This window comes from Selaginella moellendorffii, unplaced genomic scaffold (assembly GCF_000143415.4).
Source record: "Selaginella moellendorffii unplaced genomic scaffold, v1.0 SELMOscaffold_7, whole genome shotgun sequence".
NCBI lineage: Eukaryota > Viridiplantae > Streptophyta > Lycopodiopsida > Selaginellales > Selaginellaceae > Selaginella > Selaginella moellendorffii.
The window spans coordinates 3,436,177-3,461,981 of NW_003314268.1; the positions used below are offsets into that span (position 1 = coordinate 3,436,177).

At 44.8% G+C, this 25,805-nt stretch overlaps 6 protein-coding genes across 10 annotated transcripts; 2 read left to right on the forward strand and 4 right to left on the reverse strand.

Moving 5' to 3' along the window:
• Window positions 1-7,037: 7,037 nt before the first annotated feature.
• On the reverse strand, window positions 7,038-7,804 carry LOC9652611 (succinate dehydrogenase [ubiquinone] iron-sulfur subunit 1, mitochondrial). Its single transcript, XM_002966712.2, has 2 exons — window positions 7,263-7,804; window positions 7,038-7,203 (listed from the first exon to the last, which is right to left on the reverse strand). Exons 1-2 carry the CDS (start codon window positions 7,706-7,708, stop codon window positions 7,038-7,040), a joined length of 612 nt encoding a protein of 203 aa, XP_002966758.2. The 5' UTR covers window positions 7,709-7,804.
• A 1,983-nt stretch (window positions 7,805-9,787) lies between these two features.
• Window positions 9,788-13,777, reverse strand: LOC112345101 (pentatricopeptide repeat-containing protein At1g11290, chloroplastic-like). 4 transcript variants are annotated; one of them, XR_002991950.1, is made up of 7 exons: window positions 13,638-13,777; window positions 13,444-13,587; window positions 13,308-13,379; window positions 10,361-13,256; window positions 10,289-10,308; window positions 10,077-10,223; window positions 9,788-10,022 (listed from the first exon to the last, which is right to left on the reverse strand). XR_002991950.1 is itself a non-coding variant. In XM_024671149.1 (5 exons), the coding sequence occupies exons 2-4, from the start codon at window positions 13,548-13,550 to the stop codon at window positions 10,364-10,366; spliced, it is 3,072 nt and encodes a 1,023-aa protein (XP_024526917.1). In that variant the 5' UTR covers window positions 13,551-13,587; window positions 13,638-13,777; the 3' UTR covers window positions 9,792-10,308; window positions 10,361-10,363. The 4 variants fall into 4 exon arrangements, 1 of the variants encoding a protein (XP_024526917.1); XR_002991949.1 differs by having other exon boundaries at window positions 10,077-10,308; window positions 13,444-13,561; XR_002991948.1 differs by having other exon boundaries at window positions 10,077-10,308.
• Window positions 13,776-14,727, forward strand: LOC9634338 (outer envelope pore protein 16-4, chloroplastic). The gene is made up of 6 exons (XM_002966357.2): window positions 13,776-13,879; window positions 13,945-13,996; window positions 14,069-14,100; window positions 14,186-14,219; window positions 14,287-14,354; window positions 14,424-14,727. The coding sequence occupies exons 1-6, from the start codon at window positions 13,814-13,816 to the stop codon at window positions 14,574-14,576; spliced, it is 405 nt and encodes a 134-aa protein (XP_002966403.1). The 5' UTR covers window positions 13,776-13,813; the 3' UTR covers window positions 14,577-14,727.
• On the reverse strand, window positions 14,466-15,090 carry LOC112345102. 2 transcript variants are annotated; one of them, XM_024671152.1, is made up of 4 exons: window positions 15,003-15,090; window positions 14,861-14,946; window positions 14,724-14,814; window positions 14,466-14,653 (listed from the first exon to the last, which is right to left on the reverse strand). In XM_024671152.1, the coding sequence occupies exons 1-4, from the start codon at window positions 15,014-15,016 to the stop codon at window positions 14,608-14,610; spliced, it is 237 nt and encodes a 78-aa protein (XP_024526920.1). In that variant the 5' UTR covers window positions 15,017-15,090; the 3' UTR covers window positions 14,466-14,607. The 2 variants fall into 2 exon arrangements, with proteins under 2 accessions (XP_024526920.1, XP_024526918.1); XM_024671150.1 differs by having other exon boundaries at window positions 14,861-14,949; window positions 15,003-15,048.
• Window positions 15,091-15,189: 99 nt separating this feature from the next.
• LOC9652612 (mitochondrial import inner membrane translocase subunit TIM23-2) lies at window positions 15,190-16,067 on the reverse strand. Its single transcript, XM_002966713.2, has 2 exons — window positions 15,392-16,067; window positions 15,190-15,327 (listed from the first exon to the last, which is right to left on the reverse strand). The coding sequence occupies exon 1, from the start codon at window positions 16,018-16,020 to the stop codon at window positions 15,427-15,429; it is 594 nt and encodes a 197-aa protein (XP_002966759.1). The 5' UTR covers window positions 16,021-16,067; the 3' UTR covers window positions 15,190-15,327; window positions 15,392-15,426.
• A 5,480-nt stretch (window positions 16,068-21,547) lies between these two features.
• LOC9634340 (serine/threonine-protein kinase Nek2) lies at window positions 21,548-25,805 on the forward strand. Its single transcript, XM_024671281.1, has 16 exons — window positions 21,548-21,926; window positions 22,011-22,157; window positions 22,238-22,425; window positions 22,512-22,578; window positions 22,633-22,698; window positions 22,749-22,795; window positions 22,864-22,909; window positions 22,965-23,045; window positions 23,102-23,144; window positions 23,205-23,254; window positions 23,305-23,386; window positions 23,442-23,491; window positions 23,549-23,622; window positions 23,700-23,751; window positions 23,810-24,322; window positions 24,378-25,805. Exons 3-16 carry the CDS (start codon window positions 22,325-22,327, stop codon window positions 25,620-25,622), a joined length of 2,517 nt encoding a protein of 838 aa, XP_024527049.1. The 5' UTR covers window positions 21,548-21,926; window positions 22,011-22,157; window positions 22,238-22,324; the 3' UTR covers window positions 25,623-25,805.

Sequence of the window (25,805 nt, forward strand, 5' to 3'; positions counted from 1 at the left end):
TATAGGGTGAAAGCCTAAAGCGATCGTCTCCTAGGGGAGCTGCATGGGGTTCCAAAAGTATAATAGGGATAGTGAAGTCTAGGAATCAGTCTTGAAGGAACTCTCTAGTGGTGTTTCCAAACCAGCTTAAGGTTGGGACTAGGGGTTAGGGGCTTTAAGTGAGAGTGAGCATAGACTTGAGTGGTGCCAAATACACCACCTAAGGAAATGCTCAAGAGTAACTCCCACTCTTGGAAGGGAAATTGACAACAATGCTCTTAACTCATATGGAGTGGTGCCCTACATGAGTACCATTCTCGCTCCTTTTTAAAGGCTTGGGCCTTCCCTTTGGGATAGAAGTGGGGGAGTAAGTGTACCTATACTGGGGCATTAGGCCACAATGTTTCCCTTGGGGTCCCAAAGCAAGTGATGCACATAAAGTTTAGGATTTAGAGGGTCTTATGATCAAATCTTGTTGTACTAAAGGATGTTAAAAACCTAGAGGTTTGGTGTGCTTGGCTGCTTATGCCTACAGGGAGTGTTGCCAAACCTTAAGCTTAGTTTAACCTGGAGAGAGGGATTGGGAAAGAATTTGGGAATTTATAGATGGATGGCTAACACTTTGTTGCTTGTGTAGTGAGTAGTTGAAACCAAATAAAACCAAGTAAGAACTAGTATAATAAGTGGGAACTTTGGTAAGGGAATTTAACTAATGCCAAGGTAGTGGTGGTTGAATAAATGAGGTAAGTTGGCAAATTAGAAAAGAAAAATTTATAGATTATATTAGCATGATTATGTTACAATCAATCCATATTAAGGATGAAGTCAAAAGTTTAACTTGGCACAACTTGCAACGGTTGCAACTCAAGCTTGAGATTGCCCATACATACAACTAGGTCTATCTCATCCTAATTATACACATGTGTACAACTGTTGCTATAAAGAATGAAAATTGATTTTGCTGCATGACGCAAATGTAGAAGGCAACATGTGGCAACAGACTAAGCAATAGAAGATAAACTCAAGCTTATATCAACTAACACGGAGAGATTAATAGAAAATTAGATTGGAAAGTAAACATTGAATGAACTAATGGCGAGTGAACCCCTTAATGATACTCCCGTAAAAAAGATGAAGGGATCGCTAATTTATTTATACAAAAACCCTTTGTTACTCGTGCAACTCCTTGTTTCCTAGGAGCATCTCGGTGTCCATACCTTCCACTGCATAAGCATTAATAAGACATTATTGATGCCAAGGTTTCCACCCAAAAAATGGAGGTCACCAATTTAAAAAACACTGACCATGCTGATAAGTGTGACCAACTTTATCACACACCCAGCACCAGATATCACGGCCATGACCATATCCTTGCCTTTGTCCTTGAACTCAAGCAACAACAGCAACCTTTATTAGAATAGTACCATCTCCCACAAGTAGAGTTGAAGGATGTGCAGTGAGAAGTGAAAGAAGTCTTACATGATTTTGATAAAATGCTAGCCACAGCATTCCTAACTTGATCCATTTTGATATATTTGGCTCTGCACGAAACAAAAGGCTCTAGAAACAAACACCAAATTGCATCATTAACTCAAATGGCCCTTAATAAAGATAATGTAATTATTAGAAGGCATTATCATAATCATTGGCATATTTAAATGTGCATTTGAAGACATCCTTGAGAATGCTCCAATCCACACGAGTAGCTACATTCAAACCATTATACCATTGTAGTGTTGTCCTTTAGAGACACGTGAGAAACTCATGCAAATGTTGAATATCTTCCCAAGAATGATATGTGGCAATCATTATAAAGTGATTGAACCAATGGCATATTTCATCCTCAGGATTCCCATAAAAAAACTCTAACTAGATGTAAGGATTAGCAGTAAGAGAAGGAAAAAATGTACCACACACTATGAATACCACCATCAACTAAGTCTAATTCTTCAACTACAATCATATGGCATCAAACAATTACACCAAGTGTTGCTCTAGAGTCAAAGGAGGAGGAAGGTGCTGCTCTACCATAAAGATGAATGAAAAGGAAAAAAAAAGAAAGAAAAAAAAGAAATTAAAAAAGTTATAAGGAAAGTGAGATCTAAATGATGCAAAAGCTAAATATAAACCAAAATCCCAAATCTAAACACTCCTCAAGGATAATCAAAGCCAAACTACCCATCATCTCCACCAATATAAGTATATAAAATATAGAAATGGAATTAAAAAATGTGTATATCAATTAGCCCAAAAACTATAGCTTATATACAGGAGCGAGTGGTCCAGATTGAAACCAATCCGATGGCTATCAAAATCCCACTATACTAATATTAATATACAGTATCATAGTTGTATACTTGCACCTCACACAATTAATTTTATAATATATTAGCTCTCTGTAGTTAATATTATCTATATGTGGTTATCATAAGTTGTTACTATGTTACTTTAGATAAAAAGAAACCTTCTTTGAGTTTGTTATGAGTGGTAAATATGCTAGCCCAATTCAAGTATTCCTTTATCATATAGATTGGATTGTGAATGCAAGCTTAAGGTTTAGTTCCCACAGAAAACCTATATACAAAATTTAAATTAAAACTATGATGAATTCAATACAGAAGTTTCACTGCAATAATATCTAAGAATCCTTCCTAAAAACTAAAAAATGGAAGAATGTTGAGATTTAGATGCTTATTATTAGAACTGACAAAAACTTAAATTCCTTTTAACTTAATTAAGAAAAACATAAAAGCCTAAACTCTATAAATAGTTATTTAGTATTTATATTTATGTTTCGTTCTTAATCGTGTTTGATTTTGTGAATCTGTTTTTTATATTAAAATATTCAATTAAAACTGGTTTTATCCCCAATGGTTATGAGCTAATGCATCAAGAGCTACTTATTCATTTTCTAACCCATTTTCTAAATTAGAACTATAATTGTAAACTATATTTTCAATATATAGCTTGTGTTTAGAAAAAAAATATGTTCATAAAATATAAGATTCAAATTATAATTTACAATAGCTAGATAGACTCATCAACTTAGAGTCTAAAATAACAAAAGGAGCCATTACTAACTTGCCACAGGAGTTTGAATTCCTACCTGTTCTAAGTGACTTTTGTTCTCTTTAATTATCTTTTCTCTTTTGAGTTCGTAGGATCAAATTCATGTAAGCAACTAATTAACTAATTTGATATGTTTAGCTTTACAGGTTTTATAGATCTTTTCGGCCTCCCTTAAGGTTTTCCTCTTAGCTACTTTTGTTTTAGTGGTTGAGACTTTGGCAATGGTCCATCTTAGCTTAATAATCCATTATAGATATTATTAGAGATTCAGACCTTTGCATCCGCAGAAGTTTGCCAAACCTGGACGATATGGATGTAGCCACTATCCTGCCTTTCTTGTGTTCTTATTGTGATGTTTTTGACCTGGAGAACTTCACTCCTAACGAAAGGGAATCACGAAGACTATATGGTGAGGGAGAAGATTCAAAGCCAAAAGTCCAAGAAGTTCAAATCAAGCAAGCTCTTAGAGAACTTGATGAGTAGAGCAAGCACTAGTTTTTAAGAAGGATTCTCAAACATTAATGTAGTGAAACTTTCATGTTGAATTCAGAGAGAGTGCACTATAAAAGTTAAACTATTTTAAATGAAAAACTAAGAGCAATAAGTATCAAGAACTTTTTAAATGTTCTTGACAAAAATATAGAAATGATTACTAGCACATAAAATTAGTATTCAATTTCTGATGACAAAATAAAAGTTAAATGGTTCATGCCTCAATGCATTGTAAAATAAATCAAAGCATGTCTTTCAAACATTAAACTAAAAGTAGAGTAATCAAATCAATGGAATATCTTGCTCTACTCATCAAGTTCTCTAAGAGCTTGCTTGATTTGAACTTCTTGGACTTTTGGCTTTGAATCTTCTCCCTCACCATATAGTCTTCGTGATTCCCTTTCGTTAGGAGTGAAGTTCTCCAGGTCAAAAAAATCAAGAAAAGCACCACAATAAGAACACAAGAAAGGCAGGATAGTGGCTACATCCATATCGTCCAGGTTTGGCAGACTTCTGCGGATGCGAAGGCAGACAGCTCCTTTTCCATGTCTGCCAGCCAATGCTTGAGAATGATAATTCCAGCGCTTCTAATCGTGTGAATAGAATACCAAACAAATGTGCTTGGACTTCTGAGACCGATGCCTTCATACACATCTGAAATCAAATGGAATTTGAGGGAATTCCAGGGGGAAGACATGAACATGGATAGTGGGGAGAGAGGAAGTGCCAAAAAGGAGAAAATTGAGTTACTCCTATTCTTTGTGAAGAAGAAGAAGAATATAGGTGCTCCGGAGAGTGGCACATTCGTCATGGGGATGATGCCGATGGCCAACTCCTGTTGAAAAAGGAATCTGTTTAGAATTTTGAGGGGTGTCAATATAACTGGTTATAGTAGTCTCGTGGCCTCCGACCACAACACACACAAGCGAGCATGGCAACTCACTGCTATCGAGACACTAGTGTTTGTGTGAGTGTGCTCTTGTATGCCGGGAGGCTCATCCTTTGCCTTCCTTCCCAGCTTCAAGGATTTCTCTCTCTTCCCTTTTCCCAAAAGCAATAGGGATTGCTTGTTTTGCTACAAGCATGCCACCAACTGGACCTTCTTCTTCGACGTGGAGGAGTACGTAAGCGTCCCCACGCTGGATTCCGTGCTCAATAGCAACCGTACTGGAGTGAGTTGTAGAAAGAGCTTAAGAGTTCCTTTTGATCAACAGTTCTCAAGTAAAATGCTTCTTTTGTTTGTTCTCACCCTTGATTTTCTTTCAGGCAATGGCCGCCAGTGGTGCTCGCAGCACGTACTTTCGATCAAGACGCACAGACTTTTAACTTATTTCTTACAGGAAATGCAGAGCACCGCGAGAATGAAAGTCTTGTACCTTTACGACCATAGCTTGGCTGACAAGGTGAAGGAGTTCCTAGTGTAACTTCCAGGATTCCAACTGAGAGAATTGTTTAGTGCTGATTACAAAGAGAAAAAGCTTGTCCAGGCTTTCAAAAATAACACCATGTAACCAGACTGCTGAGAAATTTTCAGAGGAACGGTTCGTCAGCTATAAGCATTACGATTAAGGAAAAGCGTGTCAAAGTCAACGCTTAGCTTACCGTCATGTGGTATACATACGTATAGTAGAAATACTACAAACCGCCACCGTATCACTTCTCTGGGTATCTGACATAATCTGATGATGATCAACCTGCACTGATCGTGAAATGTATCGTGATGCCTATGGTAGAAGGCAGGGGAAAAGGGATCTTGGTATAGCGTTTTCGTTTTTTATTTCTACTTCTTTCTTCTTCTTGGATGAATTCGATGCTGCGAGCTGCGAAGAAGATCGTCACGGGGTATGGATCTTTCATGCTGATTCTTGTTTCCAATTCTTTTCCAGGCATGGCCGTGGTGCAGGAGTTTGCATCCAGGGAGTGCTTCCTTCAGCCGGCAAAGCTTTCCGATCGACCAGGAGCGCGATCCTAGCTTCCCAGGGGATAGACAAGCACGACGCGCCAGAGATCGGCGCTGTCTGGAGCTTTCCATTTCGAAGTTTTTCCGGCAGTGGTAGCAGCGCCGACAAGAACAAGCTCGTGAGGTACAATGCTTTCATCTCGATTCTTTTTCCGCAATTCTGATCGTTTCGAGAGCTAGCAGTTCTTTCACGCCAATGCAGGACAAGATCAATGGAGAAGAGATCGCGGAGGAGAACACGACCGACGACGGGGCGGAGCGGGGGCCGGCCAGGGAGAGCGCTAAGACTCCCGACGGTTCCAGGTAGATAACTTCTCAATTGGGATTCGTCTTTTATCCTTTTCAATTTCTTCTCGGCCAGGAGCTACGACCGCGTGAACGAGAATGGAGAAGCGTTCGTGAAGCTAGCTGCACAGGTAAGCTTCCTATAGACTATCGATCGAGAAGCTCTTTTCTTTAACTGGTTTCAGGAGTGCTTTAGCAATACTGTGCTCATATGCCTTACGTATAAGCATGGTACGCTGCTGGCTGCCGATGGATCTCTCTTCTTCCAGTCCGAGCAGTGTCTCATCAAGGACGATCACTGTAAGATTTGGAACGTGAACGAGCGCGTGTGGCTTGCGTTTGCCGGCTCGCTCCAGGTAAGGACACTGCTCATCAAATTACAAAAAATGCTTGCAATGTTTCTCGATCCAGGTGAAAGACCGCGCTTCGTCCTTCTTGGTTCGAGATTTCCACCACCTGAGCACTGCTGCGGCCGTAGCACGAGCGTTGGTGGTTTACCTGGACCTTCTGGATATGGAGGACGACTTCAACATCTTCGTTGTGGACGCCAAGGAGCGCTTCATCATCGGCAAGTTCGCAGAAACGGCTGGGAATTATGCGAGTTAAAGCTGGAGCAGCGGGATCCGCTGGCAGTACCATCCTGGACTGGCTCAACGAGGAGAACTCGAGCCGAAACATCGAGAACTCCGAGTTCGAGGATGCACTTACACTGTGCCGGGAAGGAATCCAGAAGAGCCACGAGCTTGGCCGGACCAGCCTCAAGTTCTCGTTCATAAAATTGGAGAAGAACGAGGTTGTTTTCAAGTACTAATTCACGATCGCTCGATGTAATTCGCTTGTCTCTGGAAAGAAAGAAACCATAAGAGTAAAAGTAAAGCGGCAGGCCTGGCTTTTGAAGTCTCCTCCTCGAGCTGCGAGTTCTCGTCGGTCGCGTCAACCATGAAAGCTTGTGAGAATACAGGCTTGAGATGGTTAATAGCCAAACCTTGACTCTTCGACATCGAGATCTTCTAAACGAGCTGGCTTCCAAACACCGTCGTCCTCGATCCACTGTCACATATAATGTTCTCTGACAAATATTTCGAGATCGATCTTACCATTTAAATCCGTGCAAAAGAAAAAAGAAGGCATGTCTGACGAGTTTCCATCCAAGCCGTCCATTTGCTCTTTATTCTAATCTACCGGTGTTGTTTTGTCAAGAGTATTTAAAAACGACATGAGCTTGTGATGTTTATTTAAATTTATGAACTCTTTACCCAAGCATCCCTTTGATCTGTAGGATTTTTTCAGCGGGATTCAGTCCCTTTGGACAAGCATTAGAGCAATTGCGAATAGTGTGGCATCTTCCAATCTTCATCTCTCCACGGAGGGCCTCCACACGCTCTTTGGTAAAGTCATCGCGGCTATCAGCAATCATTCTAATAAACAGTAAACACTTGGAAAAGTTTACTAGGAAAAAGAATGGAATGGTACTTACTTATATGCTTGGAGCAGAATTGCTGGACCAGGGAATGTAGGTGTGTTCCACCAGTAGCTAGGGCAAGAAGTATTACAACAAGCACATAGGATACACTCCCACATCCCATCCAGTTTTGCTCTCTCTTCTTTGGTTTGCAAGAATTCTTTTTGCCCATCTTCTTTTTGCGTTTTGGTCTTCAACCATGGCTCAATGCTCTTGTATTGCTGATAAAAATAAGTCATGTCCACCACCAGGTCCTTAATCACAAACATATGTGGCAGAGGCAACACCACAGTAGAAGCAATACCATCCTCATCCCTGTCAACTTTTGTTAAGCATGCCAGGCAGTTCTTACCATTGATGTTCATGGCGCAAGAGCCACATACACCTTCGCGACAAGAACGCCTAAACGTGATACTCGAATCATGCTTGTTCTTGATCTCAAACAAAACATCAAGCATCATAACGCAGTTGCTGATGTCAACCTTGTACTCTTGGAGGTGGGGTGATTTGCCATCTTGGGGATTGTATCTATACACTTGAAAGGACCGTAAACCATTGCTGGTCAAGCGCTTGCTTCCTAAAACTCGTGAAAGCATCCTTGGTGAAAAGTCAAAACCTAAAAGATGGCCTTATTTTTATTGAGTTTAAGCTATTTAAGTATTTACGTCGCAACGACAAAATGTAATTTGCACTATTTTATCGTAACTAAGCTCCAACATAATTTAAACATTTTATTTTGTGATTTACAAAATAATATTTTGAAAACCACCTTTTTTTCAAGGCATATATATATATATGCCTTGAAAAAAAGGTGGTGTTCTGGAACGTACTGATACTGGGATACCCCGAGGTGGCTTTGAATCTTTACGCACGAAAGATTCAAAGACGAGGAGACGAGGAGAGACGGCTGTGAGGCGGATTCTTGGACTTTTCTTGCCGTGCTCAAGGCTTGCGGAAGCTTTGTGGCTCTGGAGACCAGAAACGGGCGATCGATCATTCGCGAGCTTGATGGCATTCGATGGTAAGTCCCGGGCATGCTCTTCACAGGGACGTTTATCGGCATGGACATGGTTCTGGCGACTTGCTTGGGGGTGTGGCCGCTGCTCAACGGGTGTTCGACTCATTTTCTACGAGGAACATTGTCAGCTGGAGCGCACTGATAACAGGCTACAGCCACCTGGGAGATGTGAACCAAGTCCTGGATCATTTCCCGTGACATGGAGCACGGAGGAGTGCAGCCAAGCTCACTTCCGTCCCCGCGGCTTGCAGTCATGCGGGCCTGGTTGACGTCGCCAGGGACTACTTCAAGTAATGAGCTTGAAATATGGTATTCGTCCGGGCATCAATCACTACCACTGCTTGGTGGATGTGCTCGGGAGAGCCAACCATTTGGACGAAGCAGTGGCTGTGATAAACGCCATGCCTTTCGAAGCCAACGCCATGACTTGGAAGACGCTGCTGGGAGCATGCCGGAAAGTGGAAGAACGTAGAGTTTGGGAGGCTTGCATTCGAGTTGCTGCTAGAGCTCGACGAGAAAGACGTGGCTGCCATACAATGTCACATATACCTGTGTGGCAAACTTTGGCGATTTGACATGTCATATTGATGTTGCCATTCCCATACACCTTAACCATTGACTCATGTAATGTATGTGTCTTATTGCATATTAGGCAACCAGGCTGCCTGCTACAAATTGATTGCCATAAATATCAACTTTATAGGGGTGAGTTGGGATTGTATTTGTATACCTGAAAAGACTATAGCTTCTTTCTTAAAACTAATGTGGTTTTATTTTTATTGAGTTTAAGCCTTAAGCTATTATACTATATCTGGGAATATCTCTAGAATCATACCCCAACTACTTCTCACAGAAAGAATATTCTAAGATTCCTTAGTTTCATCAGATTGGATTACTACAGGTCTTGGGACACCCAGGAGGTGACATAAGGAAAAAGATATTGTGCAATCGTGATTGCTACTGGTTACCAGACGGATGATCCTTGGATGAATGTAACCAGAAATGGCTTAGTTCATCTGCTCTTTTTATACTTCGCCAGTCAATGTTATATCTGAAGACGTAATGGAGACAGAGTGAATTCTAAACCTAAAAGTGCATACTGAGTTTTTGTCTTATACCAATGCCTCTAAGAACATTCCAATTCATGATACATTGGCAAATACTAGGATCATACTTCTGGTGGATTTAGTGTTTCTCCAAACATTTGAACGTCCTAAGTCCAAGATTAAAATCAAAGAAGCTATTATGATTGAGAATAATTTCTTAAATTCACATGTGCAGCAAGTTATTTGTTATTGTCTTTCTAAGTGTCTTCATTTTTCTGATTTAATTACATATGCCATGCGAAGCTCTACATGCCCGCACACAACCATGTGATTACATGGACAATTGAGGAAGTGCAAAATTTGTTGGAGCTTATCAGCCTCTGAAGAGTTCAGGAGATGTGATTCCAGCTTTGGAGGTTGTCAAGCATTGTTTGGAGTTTAGTAACTTATTTTTGATCATTATAGAAGAGTAGTCGTGCATTGGACTGGTACCTCTTGTCTGGATTATGTTAGTACTCAATGGTGAAATGAACAGTCGTGATTTGTGACCTTTGACCTGCCACATGAAAAAAGTTTGAAAAATGGAGGTGGAAGATTTGAGTTTTGCGATTCGAGTCTTCCAGCTGTTACTTCTCCCACCGAGGACCATTTGTCTCGAGCAAATGACTGCAAGCAATGGGCCTCGAGTCCAGAAGTGATCTCGTCAACTTGCTTGGTAATTGAAAACTCTGCCAAGTCAGAAAATCATGACATGTTGACGCATACCATTTGGAAGGACGCGTTGCTGAGCTCCACAACGCCTGTCCAAAGAGGTTATTCTTGACCGAACGTGTGACAACAGGAGCTGACACAGGACGCATCCACTCGGCCGCTTGTCCGCTCCTAAACAAAGCTTCCTTCACTTCGTCACATCTATGAGCAAGATGCCCAACGTCAACCTGAAATCAAAGAGCGATGGAACAGAGGTTCGACTTAACTGATCTTGTTCCCAACAGTCCTGTATTAAAACGAGTTGAAAAGCAAGAAAAAAAAGAACCAATGCAGCATACCTGTTACCAGTAGTCACCACAGCAACAGGTCCCATCCTTGAAAACGTGAAACCGGCTTGCATCCCGGCATATAATGGTCCTCTTCTCCAGCATTGAGATAGCTGCTGCGACTTTGTGGCAGCCATCGCAGAGCAGAGAGTTCTTCACGATACGTATGGCTGTCCCCGGCACCGTATTCAGTAACGCACAACCAATGGCCATTCGCTCGCTGTGACAACAGAGACGCTTGTTTCCACCGTCCTCCTCCATTTCCACCGCAAAGTCGCCGAGCTTCTTGAGTATCTCTTGAGACTGCGGATGTCTTGCATCGTTTCCAGCTTCAAACGAGTGAACCGTGCCAGTATCTTCAGTCCACCAGCTCCGCTCGGCCACCGAGTTCTCGTCTCGAGCACCCGCCTTCATCGTCTCGACATGCTGCTGTTCTTCCACCATGCCCCGGCTCCCATATATGTTGGCCATCAAGACGTAGGCAGCCACGTCTTTCTCGTCGAGCTCCAGCAGCGACTCGAATGCAAGCCTCCCAAACTCTACGTTCTTCCACTTCCGGCATGCTCCCAGCAGCGTCTTCCAAGTCATGGCGTTGGCTTCGAAAGGCATGGCGTTTACCACAGCCACTGCTTCGTCCAAATGGTTGGCTCTCCCGAGCACATCCACCAAGCAGTGGTAGTGATCGATGCCCGGACGAATCCCATACTTGAAGCTCATCGCTTGGAAGTAGTCCCTGGCGACGTCAACCAGGCCCGCATGGCTGCAAGCCGCGAGCACGGAAGTGAGCGTCACAGCATTTGGCTGCACTCCTTCGTCCTCCATATCACGGAAGTGATCCAGGACTTGCTTCACATCTCCCTGGTGGCTGTAGCCTGTTAACAGTGCGCTCCAGCTGACGATGTTCGTCATAGAAAACGAGTCGAACACCCGTTGAGCAGCTGCCACACCCCCACACTTGGCGTAGAAGTCCACGAAGCAAGTAGCCAGAACCATGTCATCTTCGAGTCCATGCCGATAAACGTCCCTGTGAAGAGCCTGCCCGGTCTCCAGAGCCACAAGGCTTGCGCAAGCCTTGAGCACCGCAAGAAAAGTCCCAGAGTCCGCCTCACAGCCTTCCTCCTCGTCTCGCATTCGTGCGAAGAGCTTCAAGGCCACCTCCGGCTGCTCGCTCTCGGCGTATCCCAGTATCAGTACGTTCCAGGACACCACGTCTCGACGGGGCATGCCGTGGAACACTCGCCAAGCGTCATCCAGGCTCCCACACTTGGCGTACATGTTCACCAGCGAGCATCCAACGAACTTGTCAAGCTCGCAGCCAAGCTCGGCAGCCTTGGAATGGATTTTCATGCCGATGTCCAAGGCCTCCAGCTTCACTGGCCTTCCAAACAGCTGCTTGGCTTCCTCCTTGGCCGCCAGACTGATGCAGGCGTTGAGCGCACCGATGAAAGTCCGGGAGTTCGGTTTGCAGCCTGGAAACTGCGGCATGGCCTCGAACAGCTCCAAAGCTAGCCTCTCTTCACCACTCTCGGCGTAGCCATGGATCAAAGAGTTGCACGAGACAACACACCGCCTTGGCATGCTGCTGAATGCTTTGTGTGCCTCCACCAAGCTCCCACACTTGGCGTACATGTCTACCAGAGTGCTGGCCAGGAAGAGGTCCGAGTCGCAGCCGTGCTCCACAGCCTGAGAGTGAATGGCAGCTCCCATTTCCAGTGCCTTCACTCGAACCAGCCTTCCATCAACCGGCGTGGCCTCCTCTTTCCGTGCCAGGCGGCTGCAAGCTTTCAGTGCCGTCAAGAAGCTCCTGCGGTTCGGTCGTCCCATTCGAGAGAAAACTTCCAGAGCGAGCTCCTCTTCCCCGTTGTCTACGCATCCGGCCATTAGCGCGTTCCACGACACCACGTCGCGGAGAGGCATGGATTCGAAGACTCTGAAGGCCTCCACCAGGTTGCCGCACTTCGCGTACATGTTGAGGAGCGAGCATGCAACGTGAGAGTCCAAGTCCCGCCCCGTCTCTACAGCTTTCAAATGGATCGCTCTTCCTTTCTCGAGAGCCGCCACCTTGAGAAGCCGGTCATCAACTTGCTGGAACTCTTCCTTGACTGCCAGAGCTGTGCACGCGTTGAGAGCAGCAGTGAAAATCCCAGCAGCAATAGAACCTCTGAACTGGAGAAGCTTGCATATTTCCAAGGCCAGCTCCTCTTCTCCGTTGTCAGCATAGCCGAGCATCAGCGCCGTGCAAGAGAATGCGTCGTGATGACGCATCCTGTCGAAAATCATACGAGCGTCCAGCAAGCTCCCACACTTCGCATACATGTTGATGAGCGAGCTCGTCAAGAACACGTTGGAATCGCAGCCAGCCTTCAAAGCTTGATAGTGCACGGAGAGCCCCCGTTCCAGAGACCCGATCTTCACCATCTTTCCTCCATCAACCTGTCGCCCCTCTTCTTTCCTCGCTAAACCAGTGCAAGCGTTCGAAGCAGCGAGAAAAGTCCGAGCGTTCGCTGAACAACTGCCTTGAGTTTGCATCTGTGAGAAGAGCTCCAGCGCCACCTCTTCTTCCCCATTCTCTGCGAAGCCTTGTATCAATGCGGTCCATGACACGACGTCGTGGTGTCGGAGCCTGTCAAAGACCAGTCGAGCGTCCAGCATGCTGCCACACTTCGCGTACACATCGATCAGAGTGCTGGCGGCAAATCTGTCCAAGTCGAACCCGTTCCTCAGACCATCAGCATGAGCAGCCATGGCTTTCTCCAAAGAGTTTACTTTCACCAAGATCCCACCGAAATCCCTGCATTCTTCCTTGCTTGCCAGACTTGCACACTCCTTGAAAGAGGTGAGAAGAGATCGAGAGTCCAAGTATGTAAGCACATCCAGTGCCGCCTCGTCTTTGGCATTCGCGGAGTAGCTGCCAGAAAAATCTTTCAAAAACACTTCGAGCTTGACGAGCGAAACTTACGTGTTTGTCTTGCAAACTTGGTTTTCGCAAGTGCCTGTCCCTGGAGATTGCGAGACCTCTTCGATGCCATAGCTGCCAAGAGAAGAATGGCTTTAGACTTGACCAGAAGATCAGCTAGAACGAAGGAAAAACTCACGCATTCGTCGCGCAGGAGTGATTTTCGCGATTTCTTGTCCCTGGAAGTAGCGAAAATCGCATCAAGACACTGCAGTGTGCTGGCCGATTCCCGGAACAAGCACGCATCGTTGTCCATGCTGCTAGTCCAACAAAATTTCAGCAGCTGGAACACAAAACCCCGTGAGCAAATGCTCCAGGAGCATAGAATCCCACCTTAACCTCGTCCCAAAATCTCCTGGATCATCCAATCGAGCTGGAAATACCGCGAGCGAATCCCCGCGACGCGATCAATCCCCAGGAAGATTCAGGAGCAATGTGGCATCACGGCGCTCCCTGAACGAAATATCGAGCAAAGCAAACCCTAAAGAACCTAGAAGAGAAGAGATTTCATGACCGCTATTGATCAGCCTCCATGCTCGTCGCGCACCGTGGACGCGTTCCTCCGGATGGGAATGGTGATCTCCTCCTTCTCGCCTTGCCCCTCCTCCTCCTCTCATGGTAATCGCGCTTTCTTCTCCAGGCCGGCTTCTCGTGGGGATTGTTCGTGGGATCATACGACGCTGGCAAGAAAGGTATTGGCAGGAATCTCTCCATCTCCATCTCCATCTCCATCTCCATCGATCATCCTTCTCTTCGTTTGGCAGGACTGTCCGGATTGGCGAACGCGTCCTATGTGGTACTTCAAAAAAAAAATTCCATCCTACATTGTTCTGCCATGACTTTCTTTCTTCTTCGACACCATCTTCTTTGCTCGATCGCAGGCCAAAGCCATCGCCAACAACAGCGTGAAATGGGGTGAGCAAATCCATCTCACCATTTCTTCTCGAGTGATTTGGAAGAACGTTTCTATGTGTTCTTCCAGGACTTTGCGGAGGACTCTACGTGAGTCTCAACTGTGGCTTTGAGGTCCTGAGAACGAAGAGAGATTGGGTACGTAGTTGTAGTTCTTCCCAAAACCATGGATCTTATGAAAAAATCGTCTTTTTTTTCCTTTCCCAGATAAATGGTACACTCGCTGGAGCACTGACAGGAGCAGCGGTGGGATCCAAAAAGATTGGAATTATCAAGACTGCTCTCGCGGCATCGGTGATCTGTTCTACTCTCGAGATGATGAAACCAGCTGAGTATCCTCCCACAAGAATCATCAAGTAGGAGATCTTCTCTTTTTTCTCGCGATCCAGCCTCACAATTTGGGCTGCCTGCTACTTTCCTTCTGATAGAGCTCCGATCTGCCAAAAAAAGAGAGCTTTTTTGCAATGTTCTACGGTGGAAAAGAAGGGAAGAACACTGCTCACTTACATCACATAGCCTCCGTGCACGAAAGCCATCCCGAGCGCCACCGCAAACACTCGATCCCTCACCTCGGGATTCTTTCGGAACGCGAGCCTTACTGCGAAAAGAGATGAGAAATCCCTGGCGAGGAAGAAATCGCTTACTGAGCGGCAGGATTGGAGCGTATATCAGTGGAACGATGTACTTGAATTCCGGCTGCCGCCCCTGCTGCTGCCGGATGCTGCTAGTGCTGCTGCGTGCTCACAAAGTCACTCTCGGCCAAGGATGCGTTCTAGATTTGCTCACCTCGCAGTCGCCATTGCGAGAAAAAGAAGGTACTTTCTTTTAGGGTTCTAGCACTCAAAGATTTAGGGTTCTAGCACTCAAGATTTGGGGTTTAGGGGTTTGGTTTTGGCTCAGACTCATGATTCTTTCCATTTCAGAGGCGACCAAGCCTCATCTTCGGGAAAATTTGGTCATCACAGCCACCGCGGACTCGAGATTCTCAAGCATTCTACTAAATTTCGACAAATTCCTGACAAAAAAGCCCTCTCAATCCCTCTTCTAGCTGTAGTAACTTTTGATCGATCGATCGACTGATCCCGCCCCGCCCATATAATGATCGCAAGAACTGTGAGAAAGAAAGAAACAGGCCACAGAGATCAAAACTCCCAGCTTGGAAGAAAGACACTTACCGAGTGATAGATAGTCTTGTTCTTCCAGTGCTGCTCTAGAGTGGAAGATATCTCTTTGCCGCTTGCTTTCCCACGACCATCCCCCCCGCCGCCATGGCTCCCAGAGCGCCAGCGATGGCGGCGGTCCTAGGCCCGGCGGCGGCCTTGTAGAAGGCGCCAGTGGCGAGCCCCGCCGCCACGGAATTGAGGAGATCATCGCTCTTGCGGAGGTACCAGGCGCCGCTCTCCATTCCCGCGTACATTAGTCCCACGATCCCAATCTTGTTGCCCAGCATCCTCCCCGTGTGGCCCGACGAGTTGAGCAGCCGATTGACGCGCAGCTTGGCGGTGTCACCGCTCTCGATCTGCCGGACGCCGTCCACCAGGCCCTTGGCGCCGCCCGCCACCGCGCCGCCCAGATAACCACAGCCCGTGTAATACTGGATGTTCTCGCCCAGGGATCGCCGCTGGAACGTCGCCTCCTCCGAGAAGAGGAACTCCGGGGTGGTGGGGAGCTTGTACATGTGTTGATCCATGGTGCCAAAGAGCTCGCTGTAGGGGCTGTAGTAGAGCTGCCCATCGGCGTCGGCTTTGAAGCCCTTTCTCTCCGGGAATGCGGGGGAGGAGGAGGAGGAAGAGGTGGACGCCATAGCCAAGCACCAAGAACCGCAGCGCCCTCCTTTCTCTCTGCCCAACTGTTGCCCTAACCCTAGGGGTTTGGCTAAAACCTCGCTAGCGGCTTTCTGCCATCGAGCCGTCCACGTGGACGGAGATCCAGTCCAAGAGAAAAAAAAAAAGATTTTCAAACGAAAGGTAATAAAGGTAATATCACTTTGCAATAAAATTTGATATTTGTCCTTGGTTTGCAAGCATCTCAAACAAAATAGTTTCTTGTGGCTCGACTGCAAGCAAGAGGGAGAACCCATCTTCTTTATAGGTTCTTATCACTGATTTTCTGTGGAGAATGTTTAATCAGTCATGAAAGAAACGATCATGTAAGTAAAGGCAGTTTGATAGATCCAAATAAAAACAAGGTGCTGGCAGCAGCAGATTGATTTATTAAAACATTGGAGTATCTCTCTCTCTCTCTCTCTCTCTCTCTCTCTCTCTCTCTCTCTCTCTCTCTCTCTCTCTCTCTCTCTCTCTCTCTCTCTCTCTCTCTCTCTCTCTCTCTCTCTCTCTCTCTCTCTCTCTCTCTCTCTCTCTCTCTCTCTCTCTCTCTCTCTCTCTCTCTCTCTCTCTCTTGTGCCAAAATAACCCATTTGGTTAGCCCTTCAAGAACATTTCTTTTGAAAAATTTAGTGATTCTATGACACCTCTTAAAAGGTAGAAATGCTGTCAAAATCAATGCATTTTTGTTTTCTTCACTAACAAAACAAAAATAGCAATATAATAAACTACAAATTAAGTCTCTTTTTGAGCTCAGCCGAGCAAATTTCTGTCCTCCACCTGGAGCTCTAGAACTTTGAGAGCTTGAACATGCCTGTCTAGACAAGATCCAAGTTGCAAAAGTTTACTATGGCATGCCACTGACCATGGGAGTGATCTGCATGGTAGAGGTATCAACAAGCGGCTTGAAGATCTAGCGCTGCCCCATGAAGCTCTCATCTTTGACCATCTTGCGAATACTTCATCCCGGGCACAAAGAACATGGTAGCGGTTCCTGGAGGCAGCTGCTTCCTTCCAAGGAAGACTACCACCATTCAGCAGCATCAAGCAGCAGTACAGTAGTCCCTGTATGTGCAGTCTGGCGACAGGCTCCAATCTTTTATCAGCGGGAGCAAGACTGTGACGAGAGCATCCGGCACAGCTTCCGTGAGGGGATCCAGCCCTAGGTAGAACACATACCCCCGTCCCCGCCCCCTCCCTCCCCCCCCCTTTATTTAGGGTGGGCCCCATTTGCTTCTTTGGATATGCATGCCACCTCATTGCTTACATGCACAAGATTGTTCTAGTATATTATTTTCAGCTATTTTTAAGTATTTAAAAGTACAAAATCAAATATATTATTTATTCTACTATAACAGCATTATCTTGATTGTATAGCTGAATATAACTGCATAGAATATTAAACATAGCTTTCTTTCTTTCAATATATATTTTTTGTCAAATATATTCTTGAAAGTAAGAGCTGTATAATCCTTTTGTTGTACCATAGCAAGGAAGGGATCTTTTCATTGCATTCCATGTTGATTCAATACGATTTGTATGAACTCCAGTCATGGGATCAACAAAATTCTAGGAGTGGTTGACTGTATAATGAGTGAAGTTCAATTGATTCAACCACTCTAAATCATAACCAGCCCAACAATCACTATATATAATTGTTCCTAAAAAATTAATTATAATTATTAGTTAAGAATAATAATAGAAATAGAACTACACATATGTATATAATATATCAGTTAAAGTTTGTGCAGTACAACATTAGAACCATAAACATTTGATTTAAATCATGTTCAATTCCTCCAAAGACCCATTGACCTTCTATTTTTCTACCATAATTATATTTCTGCTTACCAAACTTACTTTCATCAATTTCCACAATTCTTCCTGGACCACTAATTTTTTACTACCTCATTGTAATGTGATAACACAAATATCATGACAAAAGTTGTACCAATTTGTTGTCATACGCTCACTTTAATACCCATGCCTCAACCAGGTAGTACTTCAGCAATGGCTGGCCGTCCACTTGTTCAATTGCCAGCTGGTTGTCCTTGATCAGGGACTGTCGCGGGAAGATAACACCCTTGGGATGTCAAACACCGAGTACCTCAAGTCTGGTAAAGGTAAAGCCCCTAACAGTGCTCTTGAAATCCGGATCTGGATTGTAACACAGTAGGAGTTTCCAAGATTCGTATCTCTACTGGAAATACTGATTTGCCAGGCGCACCAGCTCTCCTCATAGCTTGTGACCCACGCTCTTATTTGACTTGCCTTCTGCAGGCATTCTTGGAGAAGCATTCACAAAATTGTGGCCATCAGGGAACTGCTGATTGCTTGTGCGGGCCATTTCCGCAATGGAGTAAGTCACCTGCTTCTGCATGCCCAACCTGTCGTAGACAACCTTCATAGCCTCCGGCACCAGGCGCATGAAAGCCTCGCATTGTTCCTTAACTGTATCCCAGTCCTCATCAACCACGCACACCTCCAGCCCGAGGTTTTCGATAGCCTGAAGGATATTCATCTCCGGGTTGGGGTCCATGACAAATCGACCCCAGAAACCTTTGAGAGGACCTGCAATATCCAACTCACAGCTGTTCCACCTTACTAGGTTCGAAGTCTCTCTCCTAAGAGCATAGTCGCTTCCTTGAAATAGAGCGCGTTCAAACCAAGAGGAAATTATATCATTAACTCCCAAGGCACAAGCTTACCAAGAGTGCGATTCAACGATTCCAGCAATTTCACGCAGGCACGCAGCTCATCTTCCAAAGCCTCCCGTTTCCACTTTCGTCTGTAGGAAAGCATGAGCCTGAAGAAACCCACCAGTTCTGTATCTCTCTCTATCTCGGCCACCTCACTTAAATCCTCCTCGCCTGCAGTCTTCATTTCTTCCCAGATCTCACTTAGTTCCTCAGTGGGAAAGTGGTGGTGAACAGACAGCAGCTTGGATAGCCACCCCCTTGGCAATAAAACACAGTCAGTCTTCCGCAGTTTCTAAAACCGCATGTCCAATGATCCAACCGTCAGTCATAATTTTTAATAGAAGTTAGAATCCGAGTTGGATGCAATTAATAATGTCCATGCCATCACGCAATTGCAAAACAATGATCCAGCTACAATGGCTCAAGATAAATCCAATGATAGCTAAGATAAAAAACTTGTGTATTAATTTTAATGAGTATATCTATTTTCTTGTGAATGCTTACAAGATAAGTTGATAAGAGTCTGAATATTTTTGGTGAGTTTGCATTTGTAACAATAATTTTCTGTTTAAATTTATTTTGTCAATGTATGCATTATTTTTCCTGCCTTTATTTTTGTTATTTGTATTTGCTTACATTTGCGATGTATATTTAAGGAAGACAAGCATTAATACTTAATTCCAAGGCTTTCTCTCCAATCATAGAAAGTAACACAAGTGCTTTGATTTCATAAACACTACAACCAAAGGTACCATAAAGGGAGCACATCAAGACCAATTTCAAGCAATAAACCCATAGTTGCATCCAAAACATTGATGTAGTTTCCATTCAGTTAAAAAATGAAGTACTTGACTTTTGAGATGTAGGGGCTACATTCAAGAAGTTAAAGCCTTCAAATAAAGATATGCTTTAAGCTTTTTAAAAACAAATAGCTCTACATATAGCTCTAACATCCTCATGTCAAGACACAATAGCCTCAAGTATTAATCTAGCAATCTCAAGTACAAGAAGAAAGCTTTGTGTGACCTTTCTCAGTCTTGGTCTATGTCAATATAACTTTAGGTTTCTCAAGGCTTGAAGTGCTTGCGCTCACTCAATAAAGCTAAGTATCATCTTAATACTATTGGCTCTTCTCAACCTCTTGCTCAAGATCATGGATTTTGGGATAGCCAAAACATTTGAACAACTCTAACCACACTTGAAAATGAGGCACAGAATTCTATAAGGATTTATAAGTGATATTGTAATGGTGGTGATAAATTTTGTGACATGTATAACTTTGTCATGACTTTCAAAAACTTAAGTGCTATTTTGTGAGAGTGGAGGTGTCAATGCATGGAGCTGGATGAAATTGGTAGTGAGGCCTTTGCTGCTAAGATATGTAAGAAAAGTTTATAATTTAAAAAAAAAGATTAATCTAAATACATTCTACTTTAGATAATAAAATATGCTAGAATTTACCTAAAGGTGTTTAAGAATGTTTATAAATTATAAACACTAGATGTAGCTATATTACCAGCAAACCAAAAAGAATTTTTTTTGCTTTACAAATTAATCTTTTTTAAAAGATTAGTTATATCAATTAAATTAAGGTTGAAACCCTTAACATGGATATGGATCATCTTAACCTTTTAATTCCACTAGAGGCTTCTAACTGTAAGCTTACCATTCACTAAATCTTTTAGCAAGAATCTCTATCAATCAAAAGTTAAAGATTTTGGAATTTCTTTTAGCAAAGAATCCTATTGCTAGAAGTATATTCAAGCCATAAGACACTCAGCCATCCTATAAAGAATGTGGAACATTCCAAAAGTTGGTTAATGTGTTTTTGTGGTGAGCATGTATTTGGACAGTAGGATGTATAATTAGAATCATAATTTGTTGCAACTGGTTTTTACACACTCTTGATGAATGTCTTTTTATTGAGTATAGTTTTTTTTTTTTCTGTGTAGCATTGGAGAAAGCTTGATTTGGCATTCATTTAGAATTTGAATTTAAAAGCACAACAATTAATAGAAATTCTTTAGAAGATTAACATGTCTTAAGGGAAATGATTATTCCAATCTTAAGTGGGATATACTTGAATATTCTAGGTATATTCTTTACCTATAGGTTTTCTTAACAGATAAACAACAAATGTATCTCTTTTCTTGTTTGATTTTACTCCAAACTTTTCTTACCATGATTGCAAGCATATCTTATTTCCTCGTTATTTCTTTCTTAGTGGGAGATTGCATTCACTCGCTTCCAGAATCATTTCAACCCGGACTCAGTTCCTTGTCTCATATGTGGAGCTTCATAGAGCACCAACATGAGCGTGTGCAACTGACTGAATATGTTCATTGCCACTTTGTTTTTCAGTGTTTGCTAAGTTTTTCTTTATAGATTGATGCTCCCTTTCTCTCCAAGAATTTTTTTCTTCTCTCAGCTGCTAGCTTGTCCACTCGACAACTTCTGGCTCGTCTCAGCGAACCAATACAAATACAATTAGTTTATACAAGAGCTTTCAACAATTAAGAACTGACGTAGAGCAAGTCAAAAGGATCGAACCGACGACGCCACCACGCTCCATGACCCATGACTCATTTAAGTTGGTTCTTTGCTTTGTTTTCTCATGGCCCACATACAGCTCAACTGTCATGTCTTATCATGGGTCATGCTACATTGCCCAATTTTGCGCCAAATCTCATTTTCACACTTGGTTCAAATTTCACGTCGCCGGTACCGGTAAAGGGTAAACGTACGCTTTTTGAAATTTACCTTTAATTTAAACACCCTCGACCGGACATTGGGGTTAATCGTGAAAGAAGAGAGGGAAGAACAGGGTTTTAGCGAGAGTAGTCGCGGGTGAGTCATCGATCGATCGTAGGCGCTAGCTCCATCCGCGTCGTGGCACGCCTGGCGCCGCGACGGCCGCGTCCGATCTTCGGGTTTAATCCGTGTTCTTGGCCGGGGAATCCACTGTTCTTAGTGCTGATTGCGTAGTTTTCTTCCGGGAAATCTCGATTCTAGCGGCTGGTGAGGTGCTTTTGCGGCGGCATTGCCGAAATATTACAGTAGTCGCAGGGGGCCAAAAGTTTTTCTCCTCGTCCTTTCTGGCAGAGGCATCTTTTCTTTGACGAGAGGAGATTTTAAATGCTTCTACTGCGGTGTTTTCTCGATCTCCTCGGTCAGTGACACAAATCCAGGTGAGAAATTTTCTCCCCATATTTAAATTCTTTACTGGTAGAGCATAAAAGATTGCTCCCTTGCGTTGCTTGTGTTGGGCGCAGGCGATCGGACCATATGTTTCTGCCCCATCCCTTTTTCCTTTCCTTTAATTCGTCGGTGCCGAAGCTACATTGTGATTGATTGAAGGGCGACACACCGTTATTGGGTGGATGAATTCTTCTCATCACTAGGCGTACTGCTTCCACAAGGTACATTTTTCTTTTTCGTTTTTCCCAGTACGATTCCTCACCGTCAGAATCTGATTGCGTGGATATCTCTGCTGTGCCAGTTGCAGCTAGGAAAGCAAAGCTAGGAAATTGCCTCACGGTCCATTGTCCATATGTGAGAAGGGGCGCCCGAACGACGCGTTTCCTCAATGGACTCGTCGAGAATGGAGCAGTATGAGATCATTGGGCAAGTTGGGAAGGGCGCGTTTGGCTCAGCCATTCTCGTCAATCACAAACTTGAGAAGAAGAAGTAAGGCGCATTGTGTTTTGATGTTCCTTGTTCCTTCTCATGTTTTTTTTTTCCTTTTTTCTTTTTATCGTTTCCGCTTGTCATAGGTATGTCTTGAAGAAAATAAGACTTGCTCGCCAGAGTGATAGATGCAGGCGTTCTGCTCACCAAGAGGTACTTCGAGCAATTTGAGGAGAAAATTTCGCATAACGTGTTTTTGGTTTCTAGATGGCTCTTGTTTCTCGGGTGAAGCACCCTCACATTGTCGAATACAAGGAAGCGTGGGTGGAGAAGGTTTGGTATTCTTGTTTTATGCGTAGTTTTGTTCTTATACAAGTCTGCAGGGATGCTATGTATGCATCGTCACAGGATACTGTGAGGGAGGGGACATGTACGCATTTGTTTTGTTCATAACAAACACTTCGAGTTCTTATGATTCGCCTCTTGTATGTTTCGCAGGGCGGACATCATCCGTAAAGCGAACGGAACTTACTTCCCAGAGGAGGTCAGCGGATTGTTTTCATTGTTTCTGGTTTTAATGTTTCTGCTGTTTGTCACAGAGGCTTTGCAGATGGTTCGTCCAACTCCTCTTGGGCGTTGAGTACCTACATGCAAACCACATTCTCCATCGGGATGTTAAGGTAGACGTGTTTGTCAGTGCTCCCGTGATATGCTCAACAGCTGTTCTCCATTTCAGTGCTCCAACATATTTTTAACGAAGGATCATGACATTCGATTAGGTACGCCAAGTGATTGGAGCATTCGTTGTGTTTCTCACTAAAATGTGGAAAACTTGGTAGGTGACTTTGGACTCGCCAAAATGCTCAAGTCGGATGACCTTGCGTGCTCGGTAAATACCATCCTGTGGTCGTATTTCTTCTGCTTAAAGCTGTTATACAGGTCGTAGGGACACCGAACTACATGTGTCCTGAGCTTTTAGCTGATATCCCATATGGTTTCAAGTCAGATATCTGGTCTCTAGGTAAAAGTAAATAATGGTTCTGAGTTGGTTCTAATTTTAAGCGTTACGTGTGCAGGATGTTGCATGTATGAGATGAGCGCACATAGGCCAGCATTTAAAGCTTTCGTGAGTTTTCTTACTTCCTGCTCTGCAGAAACCGTTTTTCATGTTTTGTCTGACCAGGACATCCAAGGACTGATCAATAAAATCAACAAGTCTTCGATCGGCCCACTGCCAACGTGCTACTCTAGCTCATTGTGAGTGCAGCATTGAGTGTCTTCTCCTGTTCTGCTCGTTTGCTAACTTTTTGCTTCGACTGCACTGTGTTCTCTAGTAAATCCTTGATACGGAGTATGCTTCGAAAAAATCCGGAGCATCGTCCGACGGTAATCTGTTCGACTTGTACCTTTGTCGCTAACCTGACCTGGTTGAAACATTTTGTAGGCCGCAGAACTACTGAGACACCCTCATTTGCAACCGTATCTACTCCAGCGTAGAAGGCAAGTTGGTGGAGCTCTTCTCATGGCGCACAGCCTGGACCTTAGTGGCGATAGCAGCTATTCAATGAACGCCACGGACTCTAGTGGCGACGTCGACAATAAACGATTTGAGCACGACGACGTGCAATCAGCTGCTCCCACTAGCAGAACTGCAAGTCACATTTGGAATGTCGATACGAGTGAGAAGGAGAATTCCGAGACGTCATCAGAGTCTCTATCAAAGACACTGGGAAGAAACGCAGGTCTAACGAATTTTGAGTGGCTGAAGCATCGACTCGCTAAAAGGCACTTCGAAGAAAACTTGACGGACGGGAGTGAAACGCAAGTGGATTCTGGTGCTGAACAAGACAAGTATCCAATCAAAAGCTCGCCGGTTCGAACTAGCCGTGTAAAGTCGGTAGTCCCAAGTCCTCGGACGCCGTTAGCAAGGGAAGCTCCTCCACGAAAGAAGTATTCTGTAAGTGTTCGTGCTTACAATTCTGAATGGTTCTAAACTTTTCAAGCGTCTGCAGGGTGGGGAGCCTCCTTCAAGATATAAAATCAAAGCAGAGCTGGTGTCTCCGCTTGTGGTGGAACGATCAACTGGAGCTAAGTCTAAGCCGACCGTCCCCACAACACCACTTTCAACTGCACGAAGGTCCTCGATGCCCGCAGCTGGTGGTGGCAAGTATACTTCCCGGAATGCCGTGCCGGCGGTACACGAGACACCAAAGCCTTACACACCAACAACTAACCCGGCTGGACGAGTTTCTCGGCCAGAGGATCCAGCCTTCGTTCGCACCACGGTGAAGTCATCTCTACAGTCGCGGATACATCCGAGCCCAGTCAAGTCTCTCGGACGGGACCAGGAGTTTAAAGACGACGTGCTATCGCTGCTGCGGCCTCTGGTCCGGCCGTCCAACAAGAAGTCGGCGCACCTGGCCGGATTGAAGGACCTCCGATCACCAGACGTCTCAGTGAACGCTCCCAGGCTGGACAAGATCCCGCAGTTCAACTTGACGCCTGACGAGTCGCTGTGCGAGGCCCACGACTTTGCAAAGTACGCGGACAGGTACTTCTCCAAGAGCAGGCTGCCAGAGCCGCGCAGCAGCCACGCAAAGTCTGGCGACTTCCACACAAGTGGCGATCGCTATCACGGGAGCGGTGGTGGATCCAAGGACAAGATAGCCATCCAGATAAGCAACGAGAAAGTCCAGATGCCAGGCAGCTCGGGCCCGGTCTTCAACGACGTGGTTCATGTCATCCGGCACAGCACGTTTAGGCTCGGCGGTGGCGGCGACAAGGCCGAGCCGCAGCAACACCACCCGACGCACAGCGACCTTCCGCGGGACATGGACATCGCGTCGCTGCTCGATCTCAAGCCCGACGTGGAGGTGCTTCCAATCTCCCAGCAGCAGCAGCAAAGCCAGCAACAATGTCAACACCAAGGTGGCGGTTGTGGTGGTGGTCCTTCGAGTTTGAGTGCTACTGCGACAGCAACAGAGGTAGCGTCCGGGAGCGAGCAGCAGGACAGGGGTGCGATGGATGGGACGGACTTGAAGTCTTACAGACAAAGGGCGGATGCTCTGGAAGGCTTGCTGGAGCTTTCGGCCCAGCTGCTAGCGCAGCACAGGCTGGAGGAGCTGGCCATCGTCCTCAAGCCTTTTGGTGGCGGTGCGGTGTCGCCCAGGGAGACGGCGATCTGGCTCACCAAGAGCCTCAAGGGGATGCTGGCCGAGCACCACCAGGAGCAGCACAAGGTCACGGCAGCAGCGTAGCCACAGAACTCTTGTTTGGAACACTCCCAACTCCAAAGTATATGACCACGCGGCCCAGGGATCAGGTGAGCCAATTTTTTTTTCTTACGCACGGGATTGCCGGTCTCTGTGGCGATCACATAATAAAAGAAATGCATCCTTGTGTTTTGTGTATTGGCAAGAAGAAAATCGCATTTGCCTTTA